This window comes from Brachyistius frenatus, unplaced genomic scaffold, assembly GCF_029030835.1.
Source record: "Brachyistius frenatus isolate BFR_SWC_R1_liver_20210118 unplaced genomic scaffold, ASM2903083v1 Contig_135, whole genome shotgun sequence".
Lineage (NCBI taxonomy): Eukaryota > Metazoa > Chordata > Actinopteri > Embiotocidae > Brachyistius > Brachyistius frenatus.
In genome coordinates this window covers 1,048,373-1,070,850 of record NW_027210734.1, presented here as the reverse complement: position 1 = coordinate 1,070,850, position 22,478 = coordinate 1,048,373, and the positions used below count along the sequence as shown (strand labels likewise).

Here is a 22,478-nt window from a genome sequence, read left to right as displayed (position 1 = left end):
GGTTGTTGTTGTTGTTGTTGTTCTTTTTTGGAAAAAGTCGGACAGTTTGTGTTTGCTGAACTTTTTCCTTCCTGCGCTTTGATCCGAAGTCGCCGGATGATATGTGATGAGTCGGGATGTGGACGTGCTCCTGTGGATTAATGCGTCGAGACGGTCAACGGAGCTGAAACTCGGAGGGGGAAAAATAAAAGAGCAAATTCCATGAAGAGTATTTTCATGTGCAGCTCTCTCGGACCTGCTGGCTGTGTGTGGGAAGCAGGAGCTTTGTTTTCAGAGACCGTTTCTTTTTATGAACATCATTTTGGCTCATTTGTTGTAGCGGATTATCAACCTCGCAGTTCGCACTCCTTCTCTGGCTCCATCTCTCTCTCCTCCCCCTCTTATGCCCTCACTCCATAAGCCTCTTGACCTGTGTTTTGTATGAATACAGTATATATTCACTCTTTTTCTTTTCTCTCTCTCTCTCTCGCCTCCTCTTCCTCTTCCTCTCCTCTCCTCTCCTCTCCTCTCCTCTCCTCTCCTCTCCTCTCCTCTCCTCTCCTCTCCTCTCCTCTCCTCTCCTCTCCTCTCCTCCAGAGGTGCGTTCGGATATTGTTCCAGGACGGGGAGCGGAGCGCCGTGCGGACGTTGCAGTGGAGAGCCGGGGAGTCGAGCGAGGCCCTGGCGCAGCTGTGCGCCGCCACCTTCGGAGTGTCCGACCCGCAGCTATACACCCTGTACTGGCGCAGCGGCGGCGAGATGCGGGCCCTGCCGCCTCAGGCCCAGCCCCAGGACCTGGCCAGCCACAGCGAGGGCGGCCCCTCGCTCTCCTACCTGAGGACCGACCACGACTTCAGCAAGATGAGGCGGCTCACCAGAGGTGGCGCCGTGGACCTGAGCGAGTCGGTGTGTGAGGAGTGAGTGGGAGGCGATGGAGGAAGGAAGGAGGGAGGAGGGAGGAAGGAGGAGGAGGGGGGAAGAGGAGGAGATGGAGATGGAGATGGATGGTCGCTCTCGCTTTCTCTCTATCTCTCTCCCTTTCTATCTCTTGTTCTTGTCTCTTTCTCTCCGGCGGTGTGTTGTCTCGTCGTGGGTCAGGACTTTGTTGTGAAAAAAACTTCAGCCCTTCTCCAGGCTCGGAGCAAGACCTTAAACCGGTAAACTCTTCCCGAACATGGACCAACACGCAGAGCAGAGCAGAGCCAACAATAGGGACTTGTTGCCAAAAGTTGTACTATGTACCGCTCAGTGTGGCTGCTAGTGTAAAAGGAGTCTACTATTTGTGACATGGACAAAAAAAATTTAATAAATGGATTTTGGTTGTTATTTGAAACATGAGTTAACCCCCCCTAGAGTTACACCGTGAAGGGATTACATCATCAGAATAAAATTAAAAAACCGTGAGGAGGCTCAAATCCAAAGACAAATTCTGTGAGACTACTGTTGCCTGGAAACAAAAAAAAATCACTTCCTATACGCACACGAGACGGCAAATTGTCCCCCGTGGTGATGTAACCCTTTCACACGTGTAGTTCTCGGGCAAAATTAATCTACGAGACACTTGGATGTTTTATTTGCTTCACTTTTATGTGTAAAAGTCTGCAGATCTTTGGAGGGAACGCTGACAAACAGATGAGATGTGTTAAAACCAAACCTCAATACCAAAGTGACAAAAAAAAAGAAAGAAGGAAAACAAAGAGAGGCCAACAGGTGTTTACTTTGACAGAAATCAGTTTGTTTTTTTCCAGCTCGAGGGAAGCTTTAAATCAGCTGTTTATATTTAGAATCGCCCACAAAGACAGTTTTATTTTTACTTTATTTTTTCTTTTTTGAAGGGAAAAAAAAAAAAAGCACAGACTCTCCTCCTTTGGTTGTGTATTCTAATAAATTCAATGGTTTTGGCAGGTGGGCGAGTAGGAGGGAAGTGACAGAAAAGCATCAGCTCTGTTTTTACGCCATGTGAGTAAAAAAAGAAGAAGCACATCGCATCGACACACCGAGACAACCTGCGACCAGATTTTACTGCAATGACTTGCGAATGTATTTAAAAATCTTTTTTCCGTGTCAACAGTTTTAATCCTTTTTCGGAGCTGCATTCATTTCACATTTCGATCCACCGCTTTTCAGTTCAACTGTTTTTTTTTCTCTCTCTTTGGCCGAACTGTAAAGTACCGTTGTGTTTGTATGACTGAGAGGACAGTCCCCCATCAAGGACTAAAGCAAACAAAACCAGGACCTCACTGGTGACTGCTCGAATGTAAATGTACTCGTCACCAGCTTTTGGCGACTCCTGCTGCAAGTCATCACCATCAACAGACTGTTCGACTCAAGTGTCATGATCGGTTATCATATTGTGTATTTAAAAACAACTAACTTTGAATTGTTCAATTTGTTGGCTAGATATCGAACCTGAGTGTGGATTTTCAGCACATGTGGAGTTTTTAAAACAAGCCGAGGAGGTTCGTTTTTTTTTTTTTTTTTTTTTTTCGAGAACTACGATGTGTTTTTTGGACATTATTGCATGCTTTTCCTTTTGTTCCTTTTCTTCTTTTTTTTTTTTCATTTAACGTGAAGGTTCTGCGAATGTGGTGTGTGCGTGCAGCATGTGTTCATTGTGAGAGCTCACTATTTTCTTTTCAGTGTGGAAACACATTACTGTACTTTGTCAGGTAACTCAGTATCGCAATAAAAGAAAGTTGCAATATCTGTTCACAATGTTGCAGTTTGACGTCGTTACAACATTCGACCACCAGATGGCAGCAAACACCCACATCATTGTTTCACTTCCTGCTGTTGCACCTTCAAACTTATTATGTTTCACATAACCTCTCTAATCTTGGCAATTAAACAGATTTAAAATTACATTTTGGGCTATCAACACATTAAAGACGCCACAGGATTTGCATGATACAATTTATTTAAATGCATCTTTAAAAAATGGTCACTTGTTGAAAAGTACATGACTGACAAAATATTAAAAACAATAACTATGTTGTTGTTTTTAAAACTTTTTTAAAACATTTTTTTAAAGTAACAAGAGAGAAATAACATCTACATCTAAGTTGATGTTTGTTTGTAACATTTTCACATTTTCTTTTCGGTAGTTCCAGTGTAGTTTGACGAAATAAAAGTCTGCGTCTCTTTTTGATTGGTGCAACATGAGGTTAGATTCACTCCAAAAGTAATTTATCACATCATGTAATCAATTATTTTGACACTGGCTGGACATTTTCAGTCAATTATGATTTTTTTTTTTTTTTTTTTGTCACCTCTTCGTCTTGTGAGCACCAAACAAGTTTGAATCGAGACTTTAAATAAAATGCGTAAAAGAAAATGTTTGAAACTGCTGATTCAGGGCTTCAGGTATCCATAAATCTGCTCAGTGTCTTCAGTCGCATAGATGTAACAAACTATAATCATTATGTCCAGAGACTTTGAGCCTGCAGCTAACGATTGCTTTCAATATAAATTTGACAAGACATTTTTTAGATCAATCATCAAATCAAACCAAAAAAAAAATCTAAAAACTATTAGAAAGTCCAGAAGCCAAAAATGTCCAATTAATATTAAAGCTGTAAATCCTCATATTTAAGAATCTATTTTACACTTTTGCTTGAAAAGCAATGTGCAAAATTCATTTTCAGTCATAAGAGTGGTCAATTTTGTGCCAACTGACTGATAGAAAAATGATTTTAGCACTGTAATGCACAAGTGAAGAGCCAAAAGGGCCTTTTCACTTAGTGTTCGAGTCTATATGAAATGAGGAGTTGGTAAAAAAAAAAAAAAAAAAAATAGTGGAAAAACTGGGTGAAATTTACCTTTTAAGTTGTATTTATTTCATTTTTTTTCCAATTTTATCTGACTCCGCCTCCCAGTTTCTGCAGCACTGCCAGGCCTTTCTCCTGATACTCGGCTCTGCTCAGCCAGAACGAGTCCTTGTCTTTCATGATGTTGGCCAGCACGGCTCCGCCCAGGAACACCATGTGTTTACGTCTGGGAGGGTCCTCGATGCGGATCTTAAACTTCTGCAGAGGTGAGGAGAAAAAAAAGAGAGAGAGAGGTCACTGAAACACAGAGCTCCTCTTTTACACTTTAATTCACAGTGAAAAGAGCTGCAGTTAAAAAAAAAAAAAAACATCTGGTGAAATCATCATCACGATATTTGAGTTAACAAAATAACTCTTCCATCACAAGAAGGAAAGTAAACCACTGAAACTTTTATATTAATGCAACATAATAACATGAACAACATTTTCTGGTAATGAAATAATTCAGAATATAATTATCTAATTTAACTAAACAAATCATTTCCCTTCACAAAGTTGTTCTGAAGTCAAGTTCTAAGTTAACATTTTTTTGTTATCATTTATTGAAAAACGGATCTTTAGTGGAAAAAAAACTGAAAAAAATGGACTTTCATCAATTGAAATCCTCTCTGTAAACACTGTTTTAAAGTTCTTACTGATAGTTTCTTGATGTCTCCGTCCAGCACCCTCTCCAGGTACAGCTGCTTGATCTCTCTCTCCAGTCGGGACGGGAGGCCGGGGTACATGGTGCTCCCCCCCGACAGGACGATGTGCTTATAGAAGTCGGCCCTGCACGGGAAATAACCGACGGCAGGGCGGTTCGTTTACCTTCCATCACATTTTTTTTTAATGTTTTTTTTAAACGACACGTTCATTAAAGACAGAGCGAGGGAGGAGGCTCCGACCTGAGGTCGATGTCCGCGGCCTGGATGGTGTTGAAGAGCAGCTCGGCTACGCCCGCCCCCTCCACGTTGATGAGGTGAGGCTGGAAAAGAGCCTCCGGGGCACCGAATCGTTCTCCGCCCACGTTCACCTGCCGGCCGTCGGGGAGCTGCACCGGAGACAGGAAGGTTTCATTAGAGCTTTTGTGGGATTGCATCAAACTGTGCGGCCTGTGATTTGTACTTCACCGGTAGACAATTAAACAATAAACAATATTTGTGTTGTTTTTTTTTCTCTGTTTTCTGCTCTTTTTTGTTGTTGTTCCTCGACGTGCCGTGAAGGATTCCACCAGGTGGGTGGTCTCCGTGGCCAGACGCTGCTCCTGCTCGATGTTGTATCCCACGTAGCAGAGCTTCTCCTTCAGCAGACGCACAGTCTCAAAGTCTGCCGAGTGGTTGAAGGCGTAGCCGCGGAGCAGCAGCAGCTGGCAGGGAGATAAAACGCGTTTGTTTTTTTTAACTCCTCTAATTTTGTACTCCTATTTCCCTCACTTTGTTTTCAGACATTACGCCTCGATACGCTTGCCGGGTGTTTTTCCACAGGTCACCTTAATGAGGTAGCGCGTGATGTCACGTCCGGCGATGTCCAGTCTGCGCGTGAGGTGCGGCAAAGAGTAGCCCTCGTACACCGGACAGATGTGGGTGACGCCGTCTCCCGAGTCCACGACCACGCCGGTGAGCAAACCTGCAGACGAGACGGGAGTCCCGACGGAGGGAATCCACCGAGCGTCGGTCAACAGAAAAGACGATTTTTATCCGCTGCGTAATAATCTAGCAGCGGGTTTAAAAGCCCGACGCGACGCCGTCTTTTCGCACCTTGAGCGTACAGAGTGAGAACGGCCTGGATCGCCACGTAGATGCCGTGGAAGTCGTACTTCTCAAACATGACCTCGGTGATTTTCTCCCGGTTCTTGGTGGGGTTCATGGGCGGCTCGGTCAACAGGATCTGAGAGGCAAAAACAAATACACACATAAAAGACCATTAACATTCGCGCCCGGTTTTACATTCAACATCCTGAACGTCACCGAGCTTCGTGAGGTCGGATTTATTTGAGTTTCATTGCCGAGAAAGTTGACGTGTTTTCCCTCGTGCGGTTAAAATCCGACATCGCGGATGATAATCTGTGTTTGTTTTGGACCTTGCACTCCGACGGGTCGAGGTCCAGGCGGTCGGGCCCGAAGGTGTGGTCCCACAGGTGGAGCATGTCGTCCCAACAGCGCACCATGCCGTTCTCCATGGGGTAGGACACCTCCAGCAGGGAGCGACACTCGCTGGCCTCGTCCCCAACCATCAGGTCCTGGAGGACGAGGTCACAGTCACAATTTATGGGAGTACAACTGGAAATGTTTCTTTTTTATATATATATACATATATATATATAAACACAGGGATAAAATAGTAACAATTACAGCGCTATAGGTAACAAAAACATTAAATAAAGTGCGCGATAGATGAAAGACTGAGTAAATGAATAAAGAACGGTGAAATAAAACAGGAAGAGGAGAAAAAGAACAAGCAGAAACAGAAGAAGGTAGCTGTACTGAAATATTCAGTGAAACAGTTTGGATCGCAAAATATAGATTAAATAATCAATCCAAAAAATAACAAAAAAGCCTCAATACAGGGTCCGACTAGATTTTTCATCAAGATGTTCTTTTGATATTTAGTTTATTTTTGGGATAACAAAAACAACCCTTTTTCTTCGTAACATAATGTGGAAAATTTCCTAAAAATTCCTCGACGTGTACTCTCCAAAACCAAAACCAGTTTTCTAAAAAAAAAAAAAAAACTCTGATGTCTTGCCTAATAAATAATGTCACTTTAATCTGTTGTTAGCTAAGCTCCCTTCGCTGCAGTACCTATTTTTTGACCCCGTGTCCTTTCCACTTCCACTCCACAGAACACCTTCGGTGCAATCCTGCGGGGATTAGGAGCCTAAAAGGTGTGAATGATCCGGGTGATCTCAGGTTGCATTAGTGATTGACCGTAACTGTGTCTCGGGAAGCTAATAAGCGCGCTGTTCTAAGACACTGTAATGCTTATGAGCTGATGGAAAGAAAAGACCGCAGGAGTCCAGGTAGGTCGTGTGTTTAATTCTCTGGACAGGTTTTACAGCGTGCCTCTGAACCCGCCAGACAACGGCGTCCGACTCCCGGACTTCCAAATGTCAAATTCCCCCGACTTTCACTGACAAAAAGTTTGATTTGAAAAAGGAACAAAACATCTTGACTTTCAGTGCTCGAGACTACAAGGCTGCGGCGCCAGTTGTAGACCGGATACACAAAGATATCAGGATTAGTTTCTTCTTTTTTTTTCTTCTCTTCCACACAAAAAAAATGTGAAAAGTTGAATTTCCATGAACTGTAATAAACAGAAAAACTAGCCACATATTTTACTACATTATACAACAAACGAAGCGAAATAGCATCTCCGCTTAGTCGTCTTCTTTTAAAGGCAAAATGTTTGAAGTTTTGTAACCAAAATTTCTTCAAATTTTAGATTTTCTTCGTCTTCGTTAGCAGCTAAAGGGGAAAAAAAAAAAAAAAAGCACTTTTGACTGAAGTGATTGTTGACGAGCAGGAAGAAAAAAACACTCATGAAACAAGTTAAATAACACGATGTGGAAAAACTCTTCATTTAAAATATTATATTTGGTAAATGGCAACTAAAATTTAAACATGTTACAAACTAAATTCCATGACAAGAGGGAGCTGTGAGTTTCGAATGAAAGTTAAAGACTTAAGTTTGAGCCCTTTTCCGTCCCTTTAATTATCCCGTTGCTGTTGTTGTTGTTGTTATTGTTTTTCATTGGATATGGAGCCCACCTTGATCTCGATGTTGCCCACTTTGGTGCTTGAGCGTATGGTCGGCCGGCCCACCATGGCGGGGAAGATGTGGTCCGGGAAGTTGGATCCAGCGAAGCCACACTTGACAAACTGGGCAGAGAAACATATGAAGAGATTTTTTGTTTTGTTTTATTTATTGTTTTGTTTTTTTTCTGTTGACTGACTCTGAATCCAGACTGGATATGAACTGTTCTCCCGTCACTCAGTCTTTCGTACAGATAACTCATAAATAGGAGGCGTTCCTTTTAATCTGGCGCGAGGCTTTAATCTGCATCCAGGAAACTGACCTAGAACGTGTGATGCATTTACCAGATTGTCTCTTATGTATCACACGACACAATTTCATTACACTTTAGAAAAGCATGTAGAATTATTCATATCAGCATTGTGTCAGCTGTCATGACTGCACCTCCTATTGTCCTGTCTCAACTCGTCTTTGTGGCTGAACTCACATTCCTTAGCCTGAAGGGAAGCAACACCCCCCCCCCCAACACACACACACACACACACACACACACACACACACACACACACACACACACACACACACACACACACACACACACACACACACACAGGCCATTTCTGACTGCAGGTTCGTTCCCACCTCGTATTCTCCTCTGAAATCAACCTGAAAATGCTTCACAACAACAATAAAGAACCACTTTGACATTTTTTTGCACTTTCAAATCCTTCATCTTCCTGCTTTTTTGTTTGTTTTTTTATCCAATGCGCGCTCAGTTTAAAGCATCACTGCCATTTATGGCTGTGTGTGCACACAAAAAGGTTCCTGACAAGTCCAGACAGATGTGGAATCAGGCTGCAGCTTCACACCCTGGACTTCTCTACATGTTTCTCTCCAAACGATCCAGATGCAAAAAAACATGTCATCTCTGGAAACGACGAGTTTACAATTAAATGTATGTCTGTCGAGATATGGAGCACACTCGATACCTCGAAGGCAGCACACAACAGGCTATCAAGTTTGGTATAATATGGACAGTTTTGGACTATTTGACTTACCCCGGTCCCATTGTCACAGACCACCACTTTCCTCCCCTGGCTGTCCATGTTTTAAACTAATGATTTAAACAGATCCCACCGGTCGGGACAAGAAGTCCGACTAACAAATATCCAAATTCAAAGACTATTACGCATGAATTTAGCGGAGAGTATAACTGACAGGTAAGCAGAAGTCTTGTTGCTGCTCTTTCAGGTGTGGGTGGGGTTGCAAAGTGGGAGGACGCCCATTTCCCCTGGTCTAGAAGGAGGGAGAAAAATCCTACCCTTTTTTATTTTTTATGAGGGAAACAAGTCGTGTTATTCACAAATACATGTGAAAGTGACATTTTTCCAAACTTTTAAATGTCCCTACCGGGCACACTTCTCCTCAGTGTCTTCCACTATGTTCACTGCTTTCTACGGGCAGACGAAACTTAAGAATGTAACGTAACACTGGAAAATCCAACAAACAAAATGATTTCAAACTTTTAGGATTTTTTTTTTTAATTTATTTTTTTAAGCTAAAAATAAAAGGTAGTTAAGTAGGCCTGAATATAGCCTGTAGTAAAAACACATTAAAGACAACTCAAGTCCAAAATGTATGCTCTTTCTTTTAATTTCCTTTTGGTGCTAAGTAATTAAAGATTCATCTTAGTTTACTTTTAATGGGGTTTTTTCATTACTTCAAAAAATAAAATTCTGGAGAAATGGCTTTTAACACATAGGTGTTAATTGGAGGGGAAAGTTAAGTCCACCCAACCAGATAAATACAACGAAGACGGTTTGAAGACGGCCGACCATATTATACCATCTTTGAGTTATTTGTAGCGACGTAACATTTTGGTGTCAAGCTGGACAGAAGAAAGTGGAAATGTCTTTAAAAAAAATTAAAAAAATACGTTGGTAAGTGCCGTCAAACTAATTTTGCACATTTATGGTCATTTAGTGACGTGACTGTTGGGCTCGTAATCCGTGAATAACGTGTGTGCTAAATGTGGGAACTATAATTACACACGAAACACTAGTAACAACTTTTTGTTCTAATAAACCTCTGATAAAAGTACTTTACCAGAACCAAACAACACCGTCAAAGTTAGCGACCAGTTCGCTGGATAAAGAGCCAATTGGCTGCTTTAAACAGCTGAGCAGACCCATTTCACTGCAGACATATTGGCTCGTGAACACAGGTGTTTCCAGTAATGTAATTAAATGCTGCTTTCCAATATTTGCTGGGATGAGGTTGTTAATGATGTTATTTGATCAACCTGTGTTAGTTATGACCATGATGAATTTTTGTCTCTTGTATTCCCATGCTGATCTTTTCAGTCTGCAGTCCACCTCTGAACCTGGTTCTGTTAGAGGGTCTCACAATCTGTCAGTTCAAACTGTAAACGACCATATCCATCTCCATTTTAATACGCAAAATAATAAAACCCCATCATCAACTCAGCATCAGCATATGGAAATAGGAGATGGTGCATCACTGTCTGTAATTACAATATCCAGCCGGTGTAGCTCTACGTTGGATTCATATTGTTTTTTTTCAGTTGTAAATACAGAGACGGCATAATTCTGGATAAAAATAGGTTAATTTATTTACATAAAGCATTTACAAAATACACATTTTTATTGAAATGCAGAAATGTGTGATGAGAAATAACGGTTGATAAGAAAAACAGCAAACGTCCTTTGAGTGTGTCGTTGACCTGAGGACACAATCACATCTGACTCGGTCTCACTGTTCTCAAATGTAATAGGCACATTGAGTTAAGAGTGCTTTACATTCGTTTTTTCTGATTCATGTTTTTCTGCGTCGGCTCCTGCAGGAATTCATCGTCAGAGCAGCTTGAGCGTTTACAACACCTCTGCATATTTCCACCACCAGAGATGTGAACAGGTAAAACGTCTGATAACAAAATCATTTGCGTTTTAAGCAGCACGTATGCATTGTTATTTTGTACACAGTTAAAATTGTCTAAACATTATTCATCTATTATTGCATTGTAAAAGAGTGATGCCCTTTGTTCCATTTTAAGGCAGTGAAATGTGTTTAGTTGGTTTGTCACCATGTTTACATGCACCTTATAATCCGAATACACTGATGGAATAATTTGCATGGTTTCCATACAAGAAGGTTAGACTCGTGCCCTTATGTGGGTGGATTTTGGACATTAATGCCATTTGCTTCAACTTCATTAACATGACGTCTTCCAACCATAAAATAAAAGTTTGCAGTTATTTTTGCAATGTTATTACATTGCATGAAACGAGACTTTGCACTTACACGATTCAATAGATTGAGTTCTGTCTGTTTCAGTATTTTTAAGTGATTTGATTTTAATTCGTGGGCTGGAAAGCCAGTTAAGTCGATCAAAGGACACTTTTCAAAGTTTGTGTGTTGCCCTAATCTGCCGATAATCAAATTATGAGTTTGCATGTTAACATGTTCACATACAATAACAGCCTACTCAAGGCATTGTTCATTATGTCCTCACAATTGCCAGACAAACACTTCCAGAAAAACTATTAGAAAATTATATACCAAACAAAAAATATTTACTGAAACCATTATAAAAACATAAAATATTAATATTGACATTATCTAAAAACCATTGGCATTTCTATGAATACTTTGCCTGAGAGGTGGAAATACTGTTTTTGATCTCTAAATACCCGTAGATGTTTCTCTTTCTACAGTGCTGAGTCATGGTCAGCAGAAAACTAACACAAACAACAGTCGAGGTCATGCGCCATGGTGCATTTTCTTTTAAGTGCATATCATTGATTGTTCACTCACAGTCACAACAAGTGGCCTAGTCCTTGCCCTCCTCCCACTTGAGAAAACTCTTTAAATGTGTCCACAGCCACGCTGAAAGTTCAAGTGTCTTTTAAAGCAGTCTTAAGTCTGACAGACGCTCCGCTCGCCTCTGCAGAGAGCGACAGTCTGCAGTCCGTCGTCTCAAGACTCGAACTCGCTGTCGCTGCTGACGGAGATCTCCGGGGTGGACGCGCCCGTTCCCCTGCGCTCGGTCTCCGTGCTGCAGTCGCTGTCCAGATGGCGCGGTGAGTTAGGCAGCAGGTGGGGGTGATGGTGGCGCTCCTGCAGGGAGCCGTCGGGTGAGTTTTCAGAGGGCAGGATGGAAGGATCCTGCTGCATCCTGGGGTGGAGGGAGAGATGAGAGGGATCGGAGAGGAGGTTTTAGACGGAAGTCAATTTTTGACAGGCACATTTTGCAGAGCTGCGTTATGGACAGATTCCATCTCCTCAAAAAGGTTCCTCTAGTTTGGTCATATTCAGTACATACGACACACATTGGGCCTTTTCCCCTCATGACTTGTTTGCCATTAGACAGATATTTCCCTGTTTCACCAAAGACCAAGTGAGTTTTGACATTATCTTCAGAGAACTTCTGTTTCTTAGAAAATGTTTGTAAAACACAGATTGACTCTAACTTGAGTAAAGAAGAAATTTAAGAGTTTCCTTTCTAGGTGTTGATCCTATTCAGTGTGGTTCTGTGTCACTGTTGAGGTACCTGTTCTTTGCTGATGCGGCGCGGTCTCTCTGGCGGCGGTTCTTGAACCAGTTGCCGACTTGCGTGGGCGTGAGCCCCGTGGCCTGGGCCAAGTGGCGTTTCCTGGACGGGTTGGGGTAGGGATCCTGGAGATACCACTCCCTCAGCAAACTGCGCGTTCTTTCCTACAAAAGAGTTCGAATTATAGGAAATATTCAGTTTTCGAGGCTTAGTTCAAGTGTCTCATGTTAGGCAGTAAAGGAACACTTTGGTGGCCACAATAAGATGGTCGGTTGTTTTATTATATCCTGTTGAAACCACAATAATCTTATCACTCTAATATGATGCTCAGTATAATCGTATTAGGCTGGATTTATAAATAGATGAACACAATCTACATTAGAACTCTACATAACAATGTATATCCACATAATTGGATCATGTTAAGGGGCTTAATAGGCTTCTGCACAGGTTATCCCTCCTGAGGTTTGGAATTAAAGATTAACTACACTTATGAACAGTACTTCACCCTGCCACAAGAGGGACGTCAACATAGAAACGTGCATCCAAGAAGCAAGCTGCATGTTGTCTTTGCTCTTAAACTATTTGGAATCATGTAAGCAGATCTTTTTCCCCCTTTGTTACCTGACAAATAAGCAGTGTTACTGTAATTTTAAGTGTCAGTTACATGACAATGTATTATTTTACACACACAACACAGTACATGACATTGTTCATTTGTGGTTTTTAACAGGAAAAACTAGTTTTCCTGCAGGTTATGCATTGAAAGTAGTGCTCTTAAACATGTAATGAACTGGCTAAATTGAATATGATAAGAAGAGAAATGATGCTGAAGTTAGAATATATTTGACAAACATGCATGTGTAGCGTTGTAAAAAAAAAAAGAAGAATACTTTCTGTGTAATGAGACATAACAAGCTACAGGTTTTTGTCATCTCTGAGTCACAGTCAGATTGTGGGACTTGTTTTACGGGAATAGAAAGCATGAATGTCTTCAGATTAGAGTGCCCTTATGTGACATTTCTGCTCTTACATCAGGTCAGGTTTACACAAAGTAACCAGGTTACACAAAGTAACCTGACCTGAGTAGACTTGGCTGCAGAAGGATAATTGTGGCTCGGGCTATTATCATCTTAAGAGCTCAAAGATCAGACAGCTTGAAACAGCAGTCAGGTTAAAAAACACATGTACAATAGGGCAGCTGATGGCCAAGTTTCCCATGTTTATATGACATAAATGCAGTTCATATCTGCAAATATGATGCCACAATTTTCTGAGGTGCATCTCGTGAGATTCAGTGTTTTGGCCAAATATGAGCGAACACGTGCGTTGAACCGGAGTCTTGTAACTTCACCGTGACACCAGCGGCCATGTGGGTTAAATTGTAACTGCTCAAGGTATATCTGGACCGGGGTGTTTACCTTGAAGCAGTGTGTCTTCTGCTCGCCGTCCCAGATAGTGCGGGGCAGTGGGAACTTCTTGCGGATCCGGTACTTCTCCACGGGACCCAGCGGCCGTCCTCGGAGCCTCTCCGCCTCTCGGTAGTGCGCGTCCAGCCACAGGTCTTGGAGTTTGGCGTGCGACTCGCGCGTAAACCTGTGGCTCTGCAGGATCTGGTAAAGAGCTTCAAAGTTCCCCCCGTGGAAGGCGACAAGTGCTCGGGCTCGCATGACGGACTCGTGTCGGTTCAGCGCTTCCCCGGCGGAGCCAGGGACAGCGGCGGGCAGGGACCAGAGGAACCGACCGAGGCGCTCGATATCCCCAGTCTCCTCCAAGTTCTCGCACACCCGCGCCACCTGGTCCGGTGTGAACATCGGCAGCGGGAACATCTCGCCCTGTTGCTTCACAGTAGCTCAAGTGAAGAAGTGGACGCTCACAAAGCAGCATGAAACGCTGTATCCGTGCGTCAAGCTCCGTGCGCTCGCTGCCGTTTTGGAGATGCTTAAAGTTTACTGACACCTCTTATGCAACTGCCTCTTTTCCTGGTATTTGTGAAAATGTTTCAGAGAAGCCGCAGCGCACCGGCGGCGGCAGTTGCAGGTTTATAGGCACGGAGACAAATAAAGAAAGAGGACAGGGAGTCAAGCTGTATTTATAGCTCGAAACAATTAGCATCTCTGTGGTTGTTTTGAGAAGGATTATACATCCCGGCCATTAGCCTCTTAGTGGGGGGTAGTGTGTACAGAGGTGCCTGGCTGATCAGCTTGTTTGGCTTAGCCCGAGGATACATTGACTGCCAGGATGACTGCAGTGAGCAAACAAGTGAGGATAGGTTATTTAATAGGTCGGATCTGCTGGAGATGCACGGAGCGCTGCAAACTTCTCAACTCCTCCCTCAGTAGACGGAGAGTCAGTAGACCTTTGGATTCATTAAAACCCGTCCGCAGCGTCTTAACCCAGAATTATTTATAGTTTATATACGAGCAATACTTAAGAGTACAAAAAATAGTACAGTAATTCAGCAGTTTAATCTTCTGATACATATTTATACTGCACTAATATAAGCATCCATGTTGTATATTTCTTCCTTCCATCCAATTATTTTCACTATGCTTTTGTGTATTGTAGTAAAATGCACATATTTCACATATTCTTAGATTTTTGTGTGTGTGTATTAACCTCGTTGCTGGTGTATTGTAGTGTAATACACATATTTTAAATATTTCGTAGTTTTTTCTCATTTAAAATTTATCTTATAATTTCTCTCTTTTTTTATTTCTTTTTTTATGTTTCTATTCTAAAATGTGAGCAACTGTCACATGACCCAATTTCCCCTTCACTATCAAAAATAAATGCCTATTTGAAATGCGGGGATGATCGTTATAAGAGAAAATGTGGACAGAAAGGTTGCACGCTGCAGGAAATACAAGCAAAATTAAACAAGACCAAAAAAAAATCAGGTTTTGTTATTTAGGTCTTCTGCCTTAATGGTTAAAAACTTGAAAAGCGTAATAACTTGGCAGTTTTTCTGCCCCACATTTGGATGACACAGTTAAGTCGCGGTGCCCACCGTTCCTGAGAATCACATGTGCCTCGACATTTGGCCCGGAGGACATGTCGGGCCACAAAGCTGTGGCTATCCCCTACCAGCTAATACCCGTGTAATTAAAACAGACATGGTTGCACACAGGCTATCCTCCGCGACCTCTTGTCGGGTCAAGACATAATGAAAACGCCCCTGGATATCGATGTGCGGCAGAGCAACTCCAGGACACGGAATTAAGGATCTGCTATGAGGTTCAATCCATCTGATCTTAGGAGCTCATTAATCAGTCTAAGGACAATTTTCTTATTAATCAGTTTACGGATCATGTAAGCATCTGTCAAGCGCAGTGTTGCACTTCATTTGTGCAAAGTAGCCTTGAGGAAAAATATACACGGTGACTTTTGCCAAGCGTCGGTGGACCAGAGTCTGAGTAAGGAACGTACATTTATTTTGAGTCTTTGTGAGCCTCTGAAGGGCAGACGTACAGATTAGACCCGGTTTGAATATGGCCTTGCATTAAGGTTGCAGTCAGGTGAAGGATCATCTGGTTTAGAGTGAGGTGAAGGGGCTTTAAATCCTGTCTACAGATCTGTCTAGTATACAGACATGAGCCCACCAGACCCTACACGTGACACTCTATGAACATCTGGAGTCTACGTTTTGATCCTCACTTGTCAGGTTTCTGCTCATATTCTTGTGCTGTGGAGATTTTTTTTAAATAAATAATTTTTACAACTGAGAAAAAAAAATGCTGATAATTAGTTATGTATAGAGTCAGAAGAAGGGAAAATTAACTGTTGATCATGGAGGAATCTGATTGATTTTATTCCATCATTTTTCAGTGCTATATCCATTGTGATATCTGAAGACCTTTACTGACAAACCAGTTGTATTTTGAGGATGTAAATGTAATGTAATTTTTAATATTTACTTAAGGAACAAAAAAAATTGTTTTTCCCCAGAATGACTATATTCCACATATATTGGCAAGATAGTAAACTTTTTTTACAATATTTTTAATTATATGGCTTAATTAGGTCGTAGTTGTTTGCTAGTAAAATTAATTTTATCTGATTGAAAAGAAACATCTAAAAGTTTCATCCAGTTGTATTTTCAGATATCGGGCTGCAGGTTTCTAAAAATGACTTACATGTTGTTTTCTACAAATTAAACGAGTAATAATGAATCTGTGAAATATCATAATGTTATTGTGAACCAGAAAAACGCGTTATATTCTCACATTTTAAGAACTTTAAAAAAAAAAGTTTGGGGATAAATTCCTTCAAACAACAATTTAATTGTCAGAATGGCCTTGTCAGAAACTCTCAGCAGCCGAGCAGAAGTTTTACCAGATCGGTTCAGTTGAGTTGAGGTTAAAGAAAGCGTGTAGAATTACTTTGTAAGCAGTCTGCAATCATCTGATACGTGTTAGACCCCAAATCTAGATTAAAATACCGGGTGGGATTGGTGTGCTAATGAACAGGGAGGTGTGTGTGCATGCGTGTGCGTGTGCGTGCATGTGTGTGTGTGTGTGTGTGTGTGTGTGTGTGTGTGTGTGTGTGTGTGTGTGTGTGTGTGTGTGTGTGTGTGTGTGTGTGTGTGTGTGTTTGTGTGTCTCACACTCTTTGGCACAGAAGGGGAGAAATAAGCTCAGTGAAGATCATGATCACAGTTAACCTAACCCGTCTGAGTTTCTGACACTTTGCGCCACTAATTCACACACACACACACACACACACACACACACACACACACACACACACACACACACACACACACACACACACACACACACACACACACACACACACACCTTCAATACAAGAAATCCCCTTCCGCAATCTGTTTAACACTTTGAGAGCAGACTGAACCGAAATCTGCTTAAGCACTCCCAAGCCGTTGGAACGGGCTGAATCATAAGATGGTGACGGGTTGAACAGATGATGTGTGTGTCATGATGGAGGTCAGAGGGTTGATTACAGCAGATTCTCAACCTACGAACACAATGCGTTCCGAACAGCTGTTCGTAAGCTGAATTGTTCGTAAGTCGTTATATATTAAATTTCAACCTATAATTGCCACTTGAGGTCATTTAAATTCCATTACTATTCCCTAAGACTTACCAGAAATAATTAGAGTACATAATAACAACACATAAACATGATTACTGTAACTTTAGAGCGATCACATGTTCCATTATGCGGTCCTTTCCCTTATAAATTGTTCCGATCGTTGACCGATTCATACCAAAGGCACGTGCCACATTAGCCATCTTCTCACCGCTGTCCAACTTTTTGATAATGGCAACCTTCATTTCCATGGTTATTGCCTGGCGTTTCTTACCACTACCACTATCATCACTTGCCTTATGCTTTTTGCCACTACCACTACCACTAGCATTTGCTTTCTTAGGCATGATAAACACGTGAGAAACGGGTGATAAATATATGAGAAACGGTAAAGTATCCAAGATGGTACGAACTAAGATGAACACAACAACGAAGTGAGTGTTGGAGCAACGAACGAAGTGTTGGAGATGAGCCAGTGCTGCTCGGCGTGGGTTGCGGCAGAAAGGGGAATGAGTCGGATGTGGCGCACTGTACAAAATACGAACTTGCGAACGCAATACGGCATTTTACGAACATTTATGGACATCCGTCAGCGGTTGTTCGTATCTACGAATGTTCGTAACTCGAATGTTCGTAAGTTGAGAACCCTCTGTATATAGATCTGTGTAAAAAGAAAATCTTGACATCACTGATCATGCTATTAGTTGATATTAAACCCCTCTGTTCAGGTTTTAGATGCCGATTCAGGTCAGGACTTTGACGAAGCCACTCCAAAGTCTTCATTTTGTTTTTCTTCATCCATTCAGAGGTGGACTTGCTGGTGTGTTTTGGATCATTGTCCTGCTGCATAACCCAAGTTGGCTTCAGTTTGAGGTCACGAACAGATGGCCGGACGTTCTCCTTCAGGATGTTTTGGTAGACGGTAGAATTCATGGTTCCATTTATCACAGCAAGTCTTCCAGGTCCTGAAGCAGCAAAACAGCCCCAGACCATCACACCACCACCATATTTTACTGTTGGTATGATGTTCTTTTTTTGAAATGCGGTGTTGCTTTTACACCAGATGTAATGGGACACACGCCTTCCAAAAAGTTAAACTTTTGTCTCGTCAGTCCACAGAGTATTTTCCCAAAAGTCTTGAGGATCATCAAGATGTTTTCTGGCAAAAATGAGACGAGCCTTAATGTTCTTTTTGCTCAGCGGTGGTTTTGGTCTTGGAACTCTGCCATGCAGCCATTTCTGCCGAGTCTCTTTCTTATGGTGGAGTCATGAACACTGACCTGAACTGAGGCAAGTGAGGCCTGCAGTTCTTTGGATGTTGTTGTGGGGTCTTTTGTGACCTCTCGGATGGTTTTTGAGGGCTTTCTTTAATGCTTAGACATTTATGGGGGTTGATGCGGACATGGGTAGTCATGGTTTTGTTGGATTATGGGGGCATGCTAGGCGGGAATGGCCGCCACTGGAGAAGGAGCAGGTATGGAGGTACCTGCACTGGGACATGTTGCATCTGGCCTCGTTAAAATTATTGCATATGGTTTTACCCCCTTGGAGCATTATTGGATGGCCTTTCCTATCCGAGCCCTGGGGCGGGGGCATGCTGATGCTGGGCCCTGCAAATTTGGGAGTTAGGTATTTGGAAGGAGCAGTAGTTGGCGGGTGAGTGGTGGCTGGAGGTTGGCTTTGGGGACGTGGCTGGATGGGGATGGTGCATACAGAGGCGGGATGGGAAGGAGCGCCGCATAATTTGTAGGGGAGAGCTGGACAGGCGGCAAAAATGCGGCAGTAGAGTTCCTGGTCGAGGGTGCCCCAGTAAGTGGCCTGGTTGAACTGGAGGAGACGGGCTGCGGCTTCTGAAGCGAATTGGATGTAGTATTGGTAAAAGCCTGCTCCGCTAAAGCGGAGAGCTTGGTCGAGGATTATGGAAAGGTAGTTATCTAACTCTGTCCTCCTAGCTGGGATGGGGGTTCAGAGGACATCTCCATACAGGGAGAAAGCATAAGCGAACTCGGGCGGGGTGAGCTCTTTGGAGCGAGCTGGCGCTGAGGTACGCATGATAATGAGGCTCTCATGGCTATCGATCACCCTAGGTGCAGCGTGTTGGTGGAGGGGAGGGGGGATGAGTTGTGCCAAGTCAACTTATTTACCTGAGATTATCTGTTGGCGGAGACGGGAGAAGGTTTTTTGACAGGTATGTTGGGTGGAGGAATTGCTGACGCCAAGGAGAAGTGCTGGGTGTGTGGTTGGAGCAGGGGAAAAGGGAGGAGGGGGGCTGGCATCTCAGTGCCAGTAGCGTGGCCGTGGGACTGCTGGGTTGGAGGAATGGGGAGGAAGGGAGGGGGCGGCGCGGAGACGGAAAAGAGAGCATGTGATGGTTGGAGGGTAGGGAAAGAAGAAGTAGGGACTGGCATCCCGGTGCCAGGAGTCTCCATGGTAGAAGGGTAGACTGCAGCCCTCGTTGTGCTGGGGAAGGTCACTGGAGGCGCCAGAGGAAAGGGGGCAGAAGGGTTGTAAGTTGGCAGCCCAGTGGTGATGATGGGCGCTGTGGATGGATGAGAGAGGGGGAAAAGAGGAAAGAAGACCTGGCAACCCGGTGCCAGAGTAGAGGGCAGAAAAAGGGGTGTGTGGAAGAACAGCAGTACCACAGATGGATGGATCCAGCCAGAAGGTAGGATGAAAAGCTGTGGAAATTGAAGAGAGGAAAAGAGGTGGCATCCCGGTGCCGCTGTGCAAAGGTGAGTTTGCCGGAGGAAGCGAAGGGGGATGAGAGGTGGTGCGCTGCAAAACCTGGCAACCCGGAACTTTGTGGGTGGGAGGGCAGGGCTTGGAGGTGCATGGTGACGTCACTGTCATTGACGTTACACCGGTGTGTTTTGGATGGAGGTACGTCTGTGTTTTTTGCCTGACGTGGCTTTCGGAAAGTTGTGAGGAGTTGGAACAGTTTCGCTTTGTTGTTGGAGCGGTGGTGAAGTATCCCCTTCTCTTTTAACGCTTTTAGCAGACGGACTACGGTCCGATCGGAGATCTTGGTCGGTGCGTCTTCGACAGGGGACCTGGCTGGACTGCGGGAGCGGTGGCGGCAGCTTTGAGCGCGGCGCGCTGGGGAGCCGGAGTCGTCGGAGACTCGTTCCTGAGCGCTGGGTCAGGAGCGAGCGGAGGAAAAGAGAGGAGACTTACGTTTCTGTTGACTACGTCTGGGGGTGGCAGGTCTCCCTCTGTCACCAGTGAGTGGGTTATTGGAGGACGGCTGTGGATCGGAACCTTCGTACAGAAGGATTGAACGGAGAGAGGGATTCTGGTGGATGCAGTTGGTCGGCTTGATGGGGATCGGCAGGTTTGGCTCCGATGTGCTGTCTGGGTGTTCCCGGTGGCGGTTGGCGGCGTCTCGTGGGTAGCCCCGGGGTTTTTGGAGAGGGCAGCAGATCGAGGGCTTCCCTTGGGTGTATGGGTGGCCTCTGGGGAGGCAAGACAATCGTCGTTGTCGTCGGACGGGCTGAGGAACAGTAGATCCATGTTTGGTAAGATCCATGTAAGATCGTTTTTGTTTTTTCCTTCTGTGTGGCGTTCTGGTTCCGGATGCAGAAAACGTGAACAGGCCGAGGTTTAGAGTGGGTGGATATTTATAGGAGTGTGACCGGAAGTGGGGGAGTGATTGAGGCGTGGTCCTGCTCCTGAAATTCAGCTAAAACTTTATCTCCAATAATAGAAGTATCTTCCATCTCTTTCTAATTTCCTTACAACTAAGTGCACCGCTTGTATATTAGCGATCATTTAGGAAACTCTTGAAAAACCTGAAACAACATGGTTTATTATCATGACAATATAAAAGACAAGATCAATATCTAAGCCTTTGTGTGTCTTTTGCCGTGTTATAATTCAGCCGGTGAATCGTCCAAAGGACGCGGGACCCCACAGGCCTGAAAAGTTCAAGGTAAAACCAAAATTCTCAGTATGTGTTGAAAACTGGGCACATTTCATGATACTCCAGTTAAAGTGGAGAAGTTGTGTTTTCCTGCTTCGACACATGATTGACAGTAAGCACATTGGCATGCTGCCAGTTTTTTTTTTTTTTTTTGTAAATACTTTATATTCATGTAACTTAACTGTTAACAACCTGTTTTTAAAAACATGTCGAGGCTGCAAACGGGGACAGAAGGCACAGTGGTAGCTGGCTTCCATCATTCACATTTTTAATTGGTGTGTTTTATATCGACCGGTCAGTGAAGACCACCTGATGAGAAAACATGATGAATCAGATATTTTCCAGCCGTGTAAGGTGATGAGTATCGACTAATACACTCAGTAGATTACAGGACACCGATAGCTGCTGAGGATTTGTCGGATGAGTTAACTAAATTCATGAAAAGGGAGGAAAACATTTCAGGGCTGACGTTTTGATGTCGCACAGCTTTCAGTGTTCGATAATTTGTGATCAGCCCAAGTAAAAATGATTTGATCTTGGACCCTTTTCCCTCGTTTCAAAACACCCCATTACGTTACAAATCCGAAGTGACAAGAGAGGGAGGTCAAAGGACAAGCACAGTGGCATTTCCCAGCATGCCTTTTTCCTTCGTACCATTTTAGAATAAAACATCCGAATTAGAAGTGATGGATAGAAATGACATAAACCTGCAGCGTTGAAATATTTTAATGCAGACAAATAAAGACATAAAACAAAGCTATGACTCAGCCAGGCTCGAGTATAACTTTCCTTCTTCAGTTCGTACAGTTACATGTTGTCTACATTATATTAGCACACTTACCTGCATGTGAATTGTCTCAAATTGAATACAACCGCTCTGCACTTACTGTAAATGACAACCATAACATGTGAAGGCCTCACCTGCATAACATACAGTGGGTACGGAAAGTATTCAGACCCCTTTAAATTTTTCACTCTTTGTTTCATTGCAGCCATTTGCTAAAATCAAAAAAGTTCATTTTATTTCTCATTAATGTACACTCAGCACCCCATCTTGACAGAAAAAAACAGAAATGTAGAAATTTGTGCAAATTTATTAAAAAAGAAAAACTGAAATATCACATGGTCATAAGTATTCAGACCCTTTGCTGTGACACTCATATTTAACTCACATGCTGTCCATTTCTTCTGATCCTCCTTGAGATGGTTCTACTCCTTCATTGGAGTCCAGCTGTGTTTCATTAAACTGATTGGACTTGATTAGGAAAGGCACACACCTGTCTATATAAGACCTTACAGCTCACAGTGCATGTCAGAGCAAATGAGAATCATGAGGTCGAAGGAACTGTCCAAGGAGCTCAGAGACAGAATTGTGGCAAGGCACAGATCTGGCCAA

At 43.2% G+C, this 22,478-nt stretch overlaps 3 protein-coding genes across 3 annotated transcripts in view; 1 reads left to right on the top strand and 2 right to left on the bottom strand.

The window, feature by feature from the left end:
* The window catches only part of rin1b (Ras and Rab interactor 1b), a 29,807-nt gene extending 27,113 nt beyond the window's left edge, over positions 1-2,694 (top strand). Inside the window, exon 12 of the mRNA XM_069714820.1 lies at positions 577-2,694. Coding sequence (XP_069570921.1) covers positions 577-900 — 324 coding nt within the window. The 3' untranslated portion in view covers positions 901-2,694. The remainder of the gene's footprint in view (positions 1-576) is intronic.
* Positions 2,695-2,878: 184 nt separating this feature from the next.
* LOC138630456 (actin-related protein 2) lies at positions 2,879-8,784 on the bottom strand. Its single transcript, XM_069714821.1, has 9 exons — positions 8,597-8,784; positions 7,553-7,663; positions 5,866-6,024; positions 5,543-5,672; positions 5,275-5,411; positions 5,002-5,151; positions 4,691-4,836; positions 4,442-4,574; positions 2,879-4,004 (listed from the first exon to the last, which is right to left on the bottom strand). The coding sequence occupies exons 1-9, from the start codon at positions 8,642-8,644 to the stop codon at positions 3,834-3,836; spliced, it is 1,185 nt and encodes a 394-aa protein (XP_069570922.1). The 5' UTR covers positions 8,645-8,784; the 3' UTR covers positions 2,879-3,833.
* Positions 8,785-11,534: 2,750 nt separating this feature from the next.
* On the bottom strand, positions 11,535-13,937 carry six7 (SIX homeobox 7). The gene is made up of 3 exons (XM_069714822.1): positions 13,530-13,937; positions 12,109-12,272; positions 11,535-11,733 (listed from the first exon to the last, which is right to left on the bottom strand). Exons 1-3 carry the CDS (start codon positions 13,935-13,937, stop codon positions 11,535-11,537), a joined length of 771 nt encoding a protein of 256 aa, XP_069570923.1.
* Between the last annotated feature and the right edge of the window lie 8,541 nt (positions 13,938-22,478).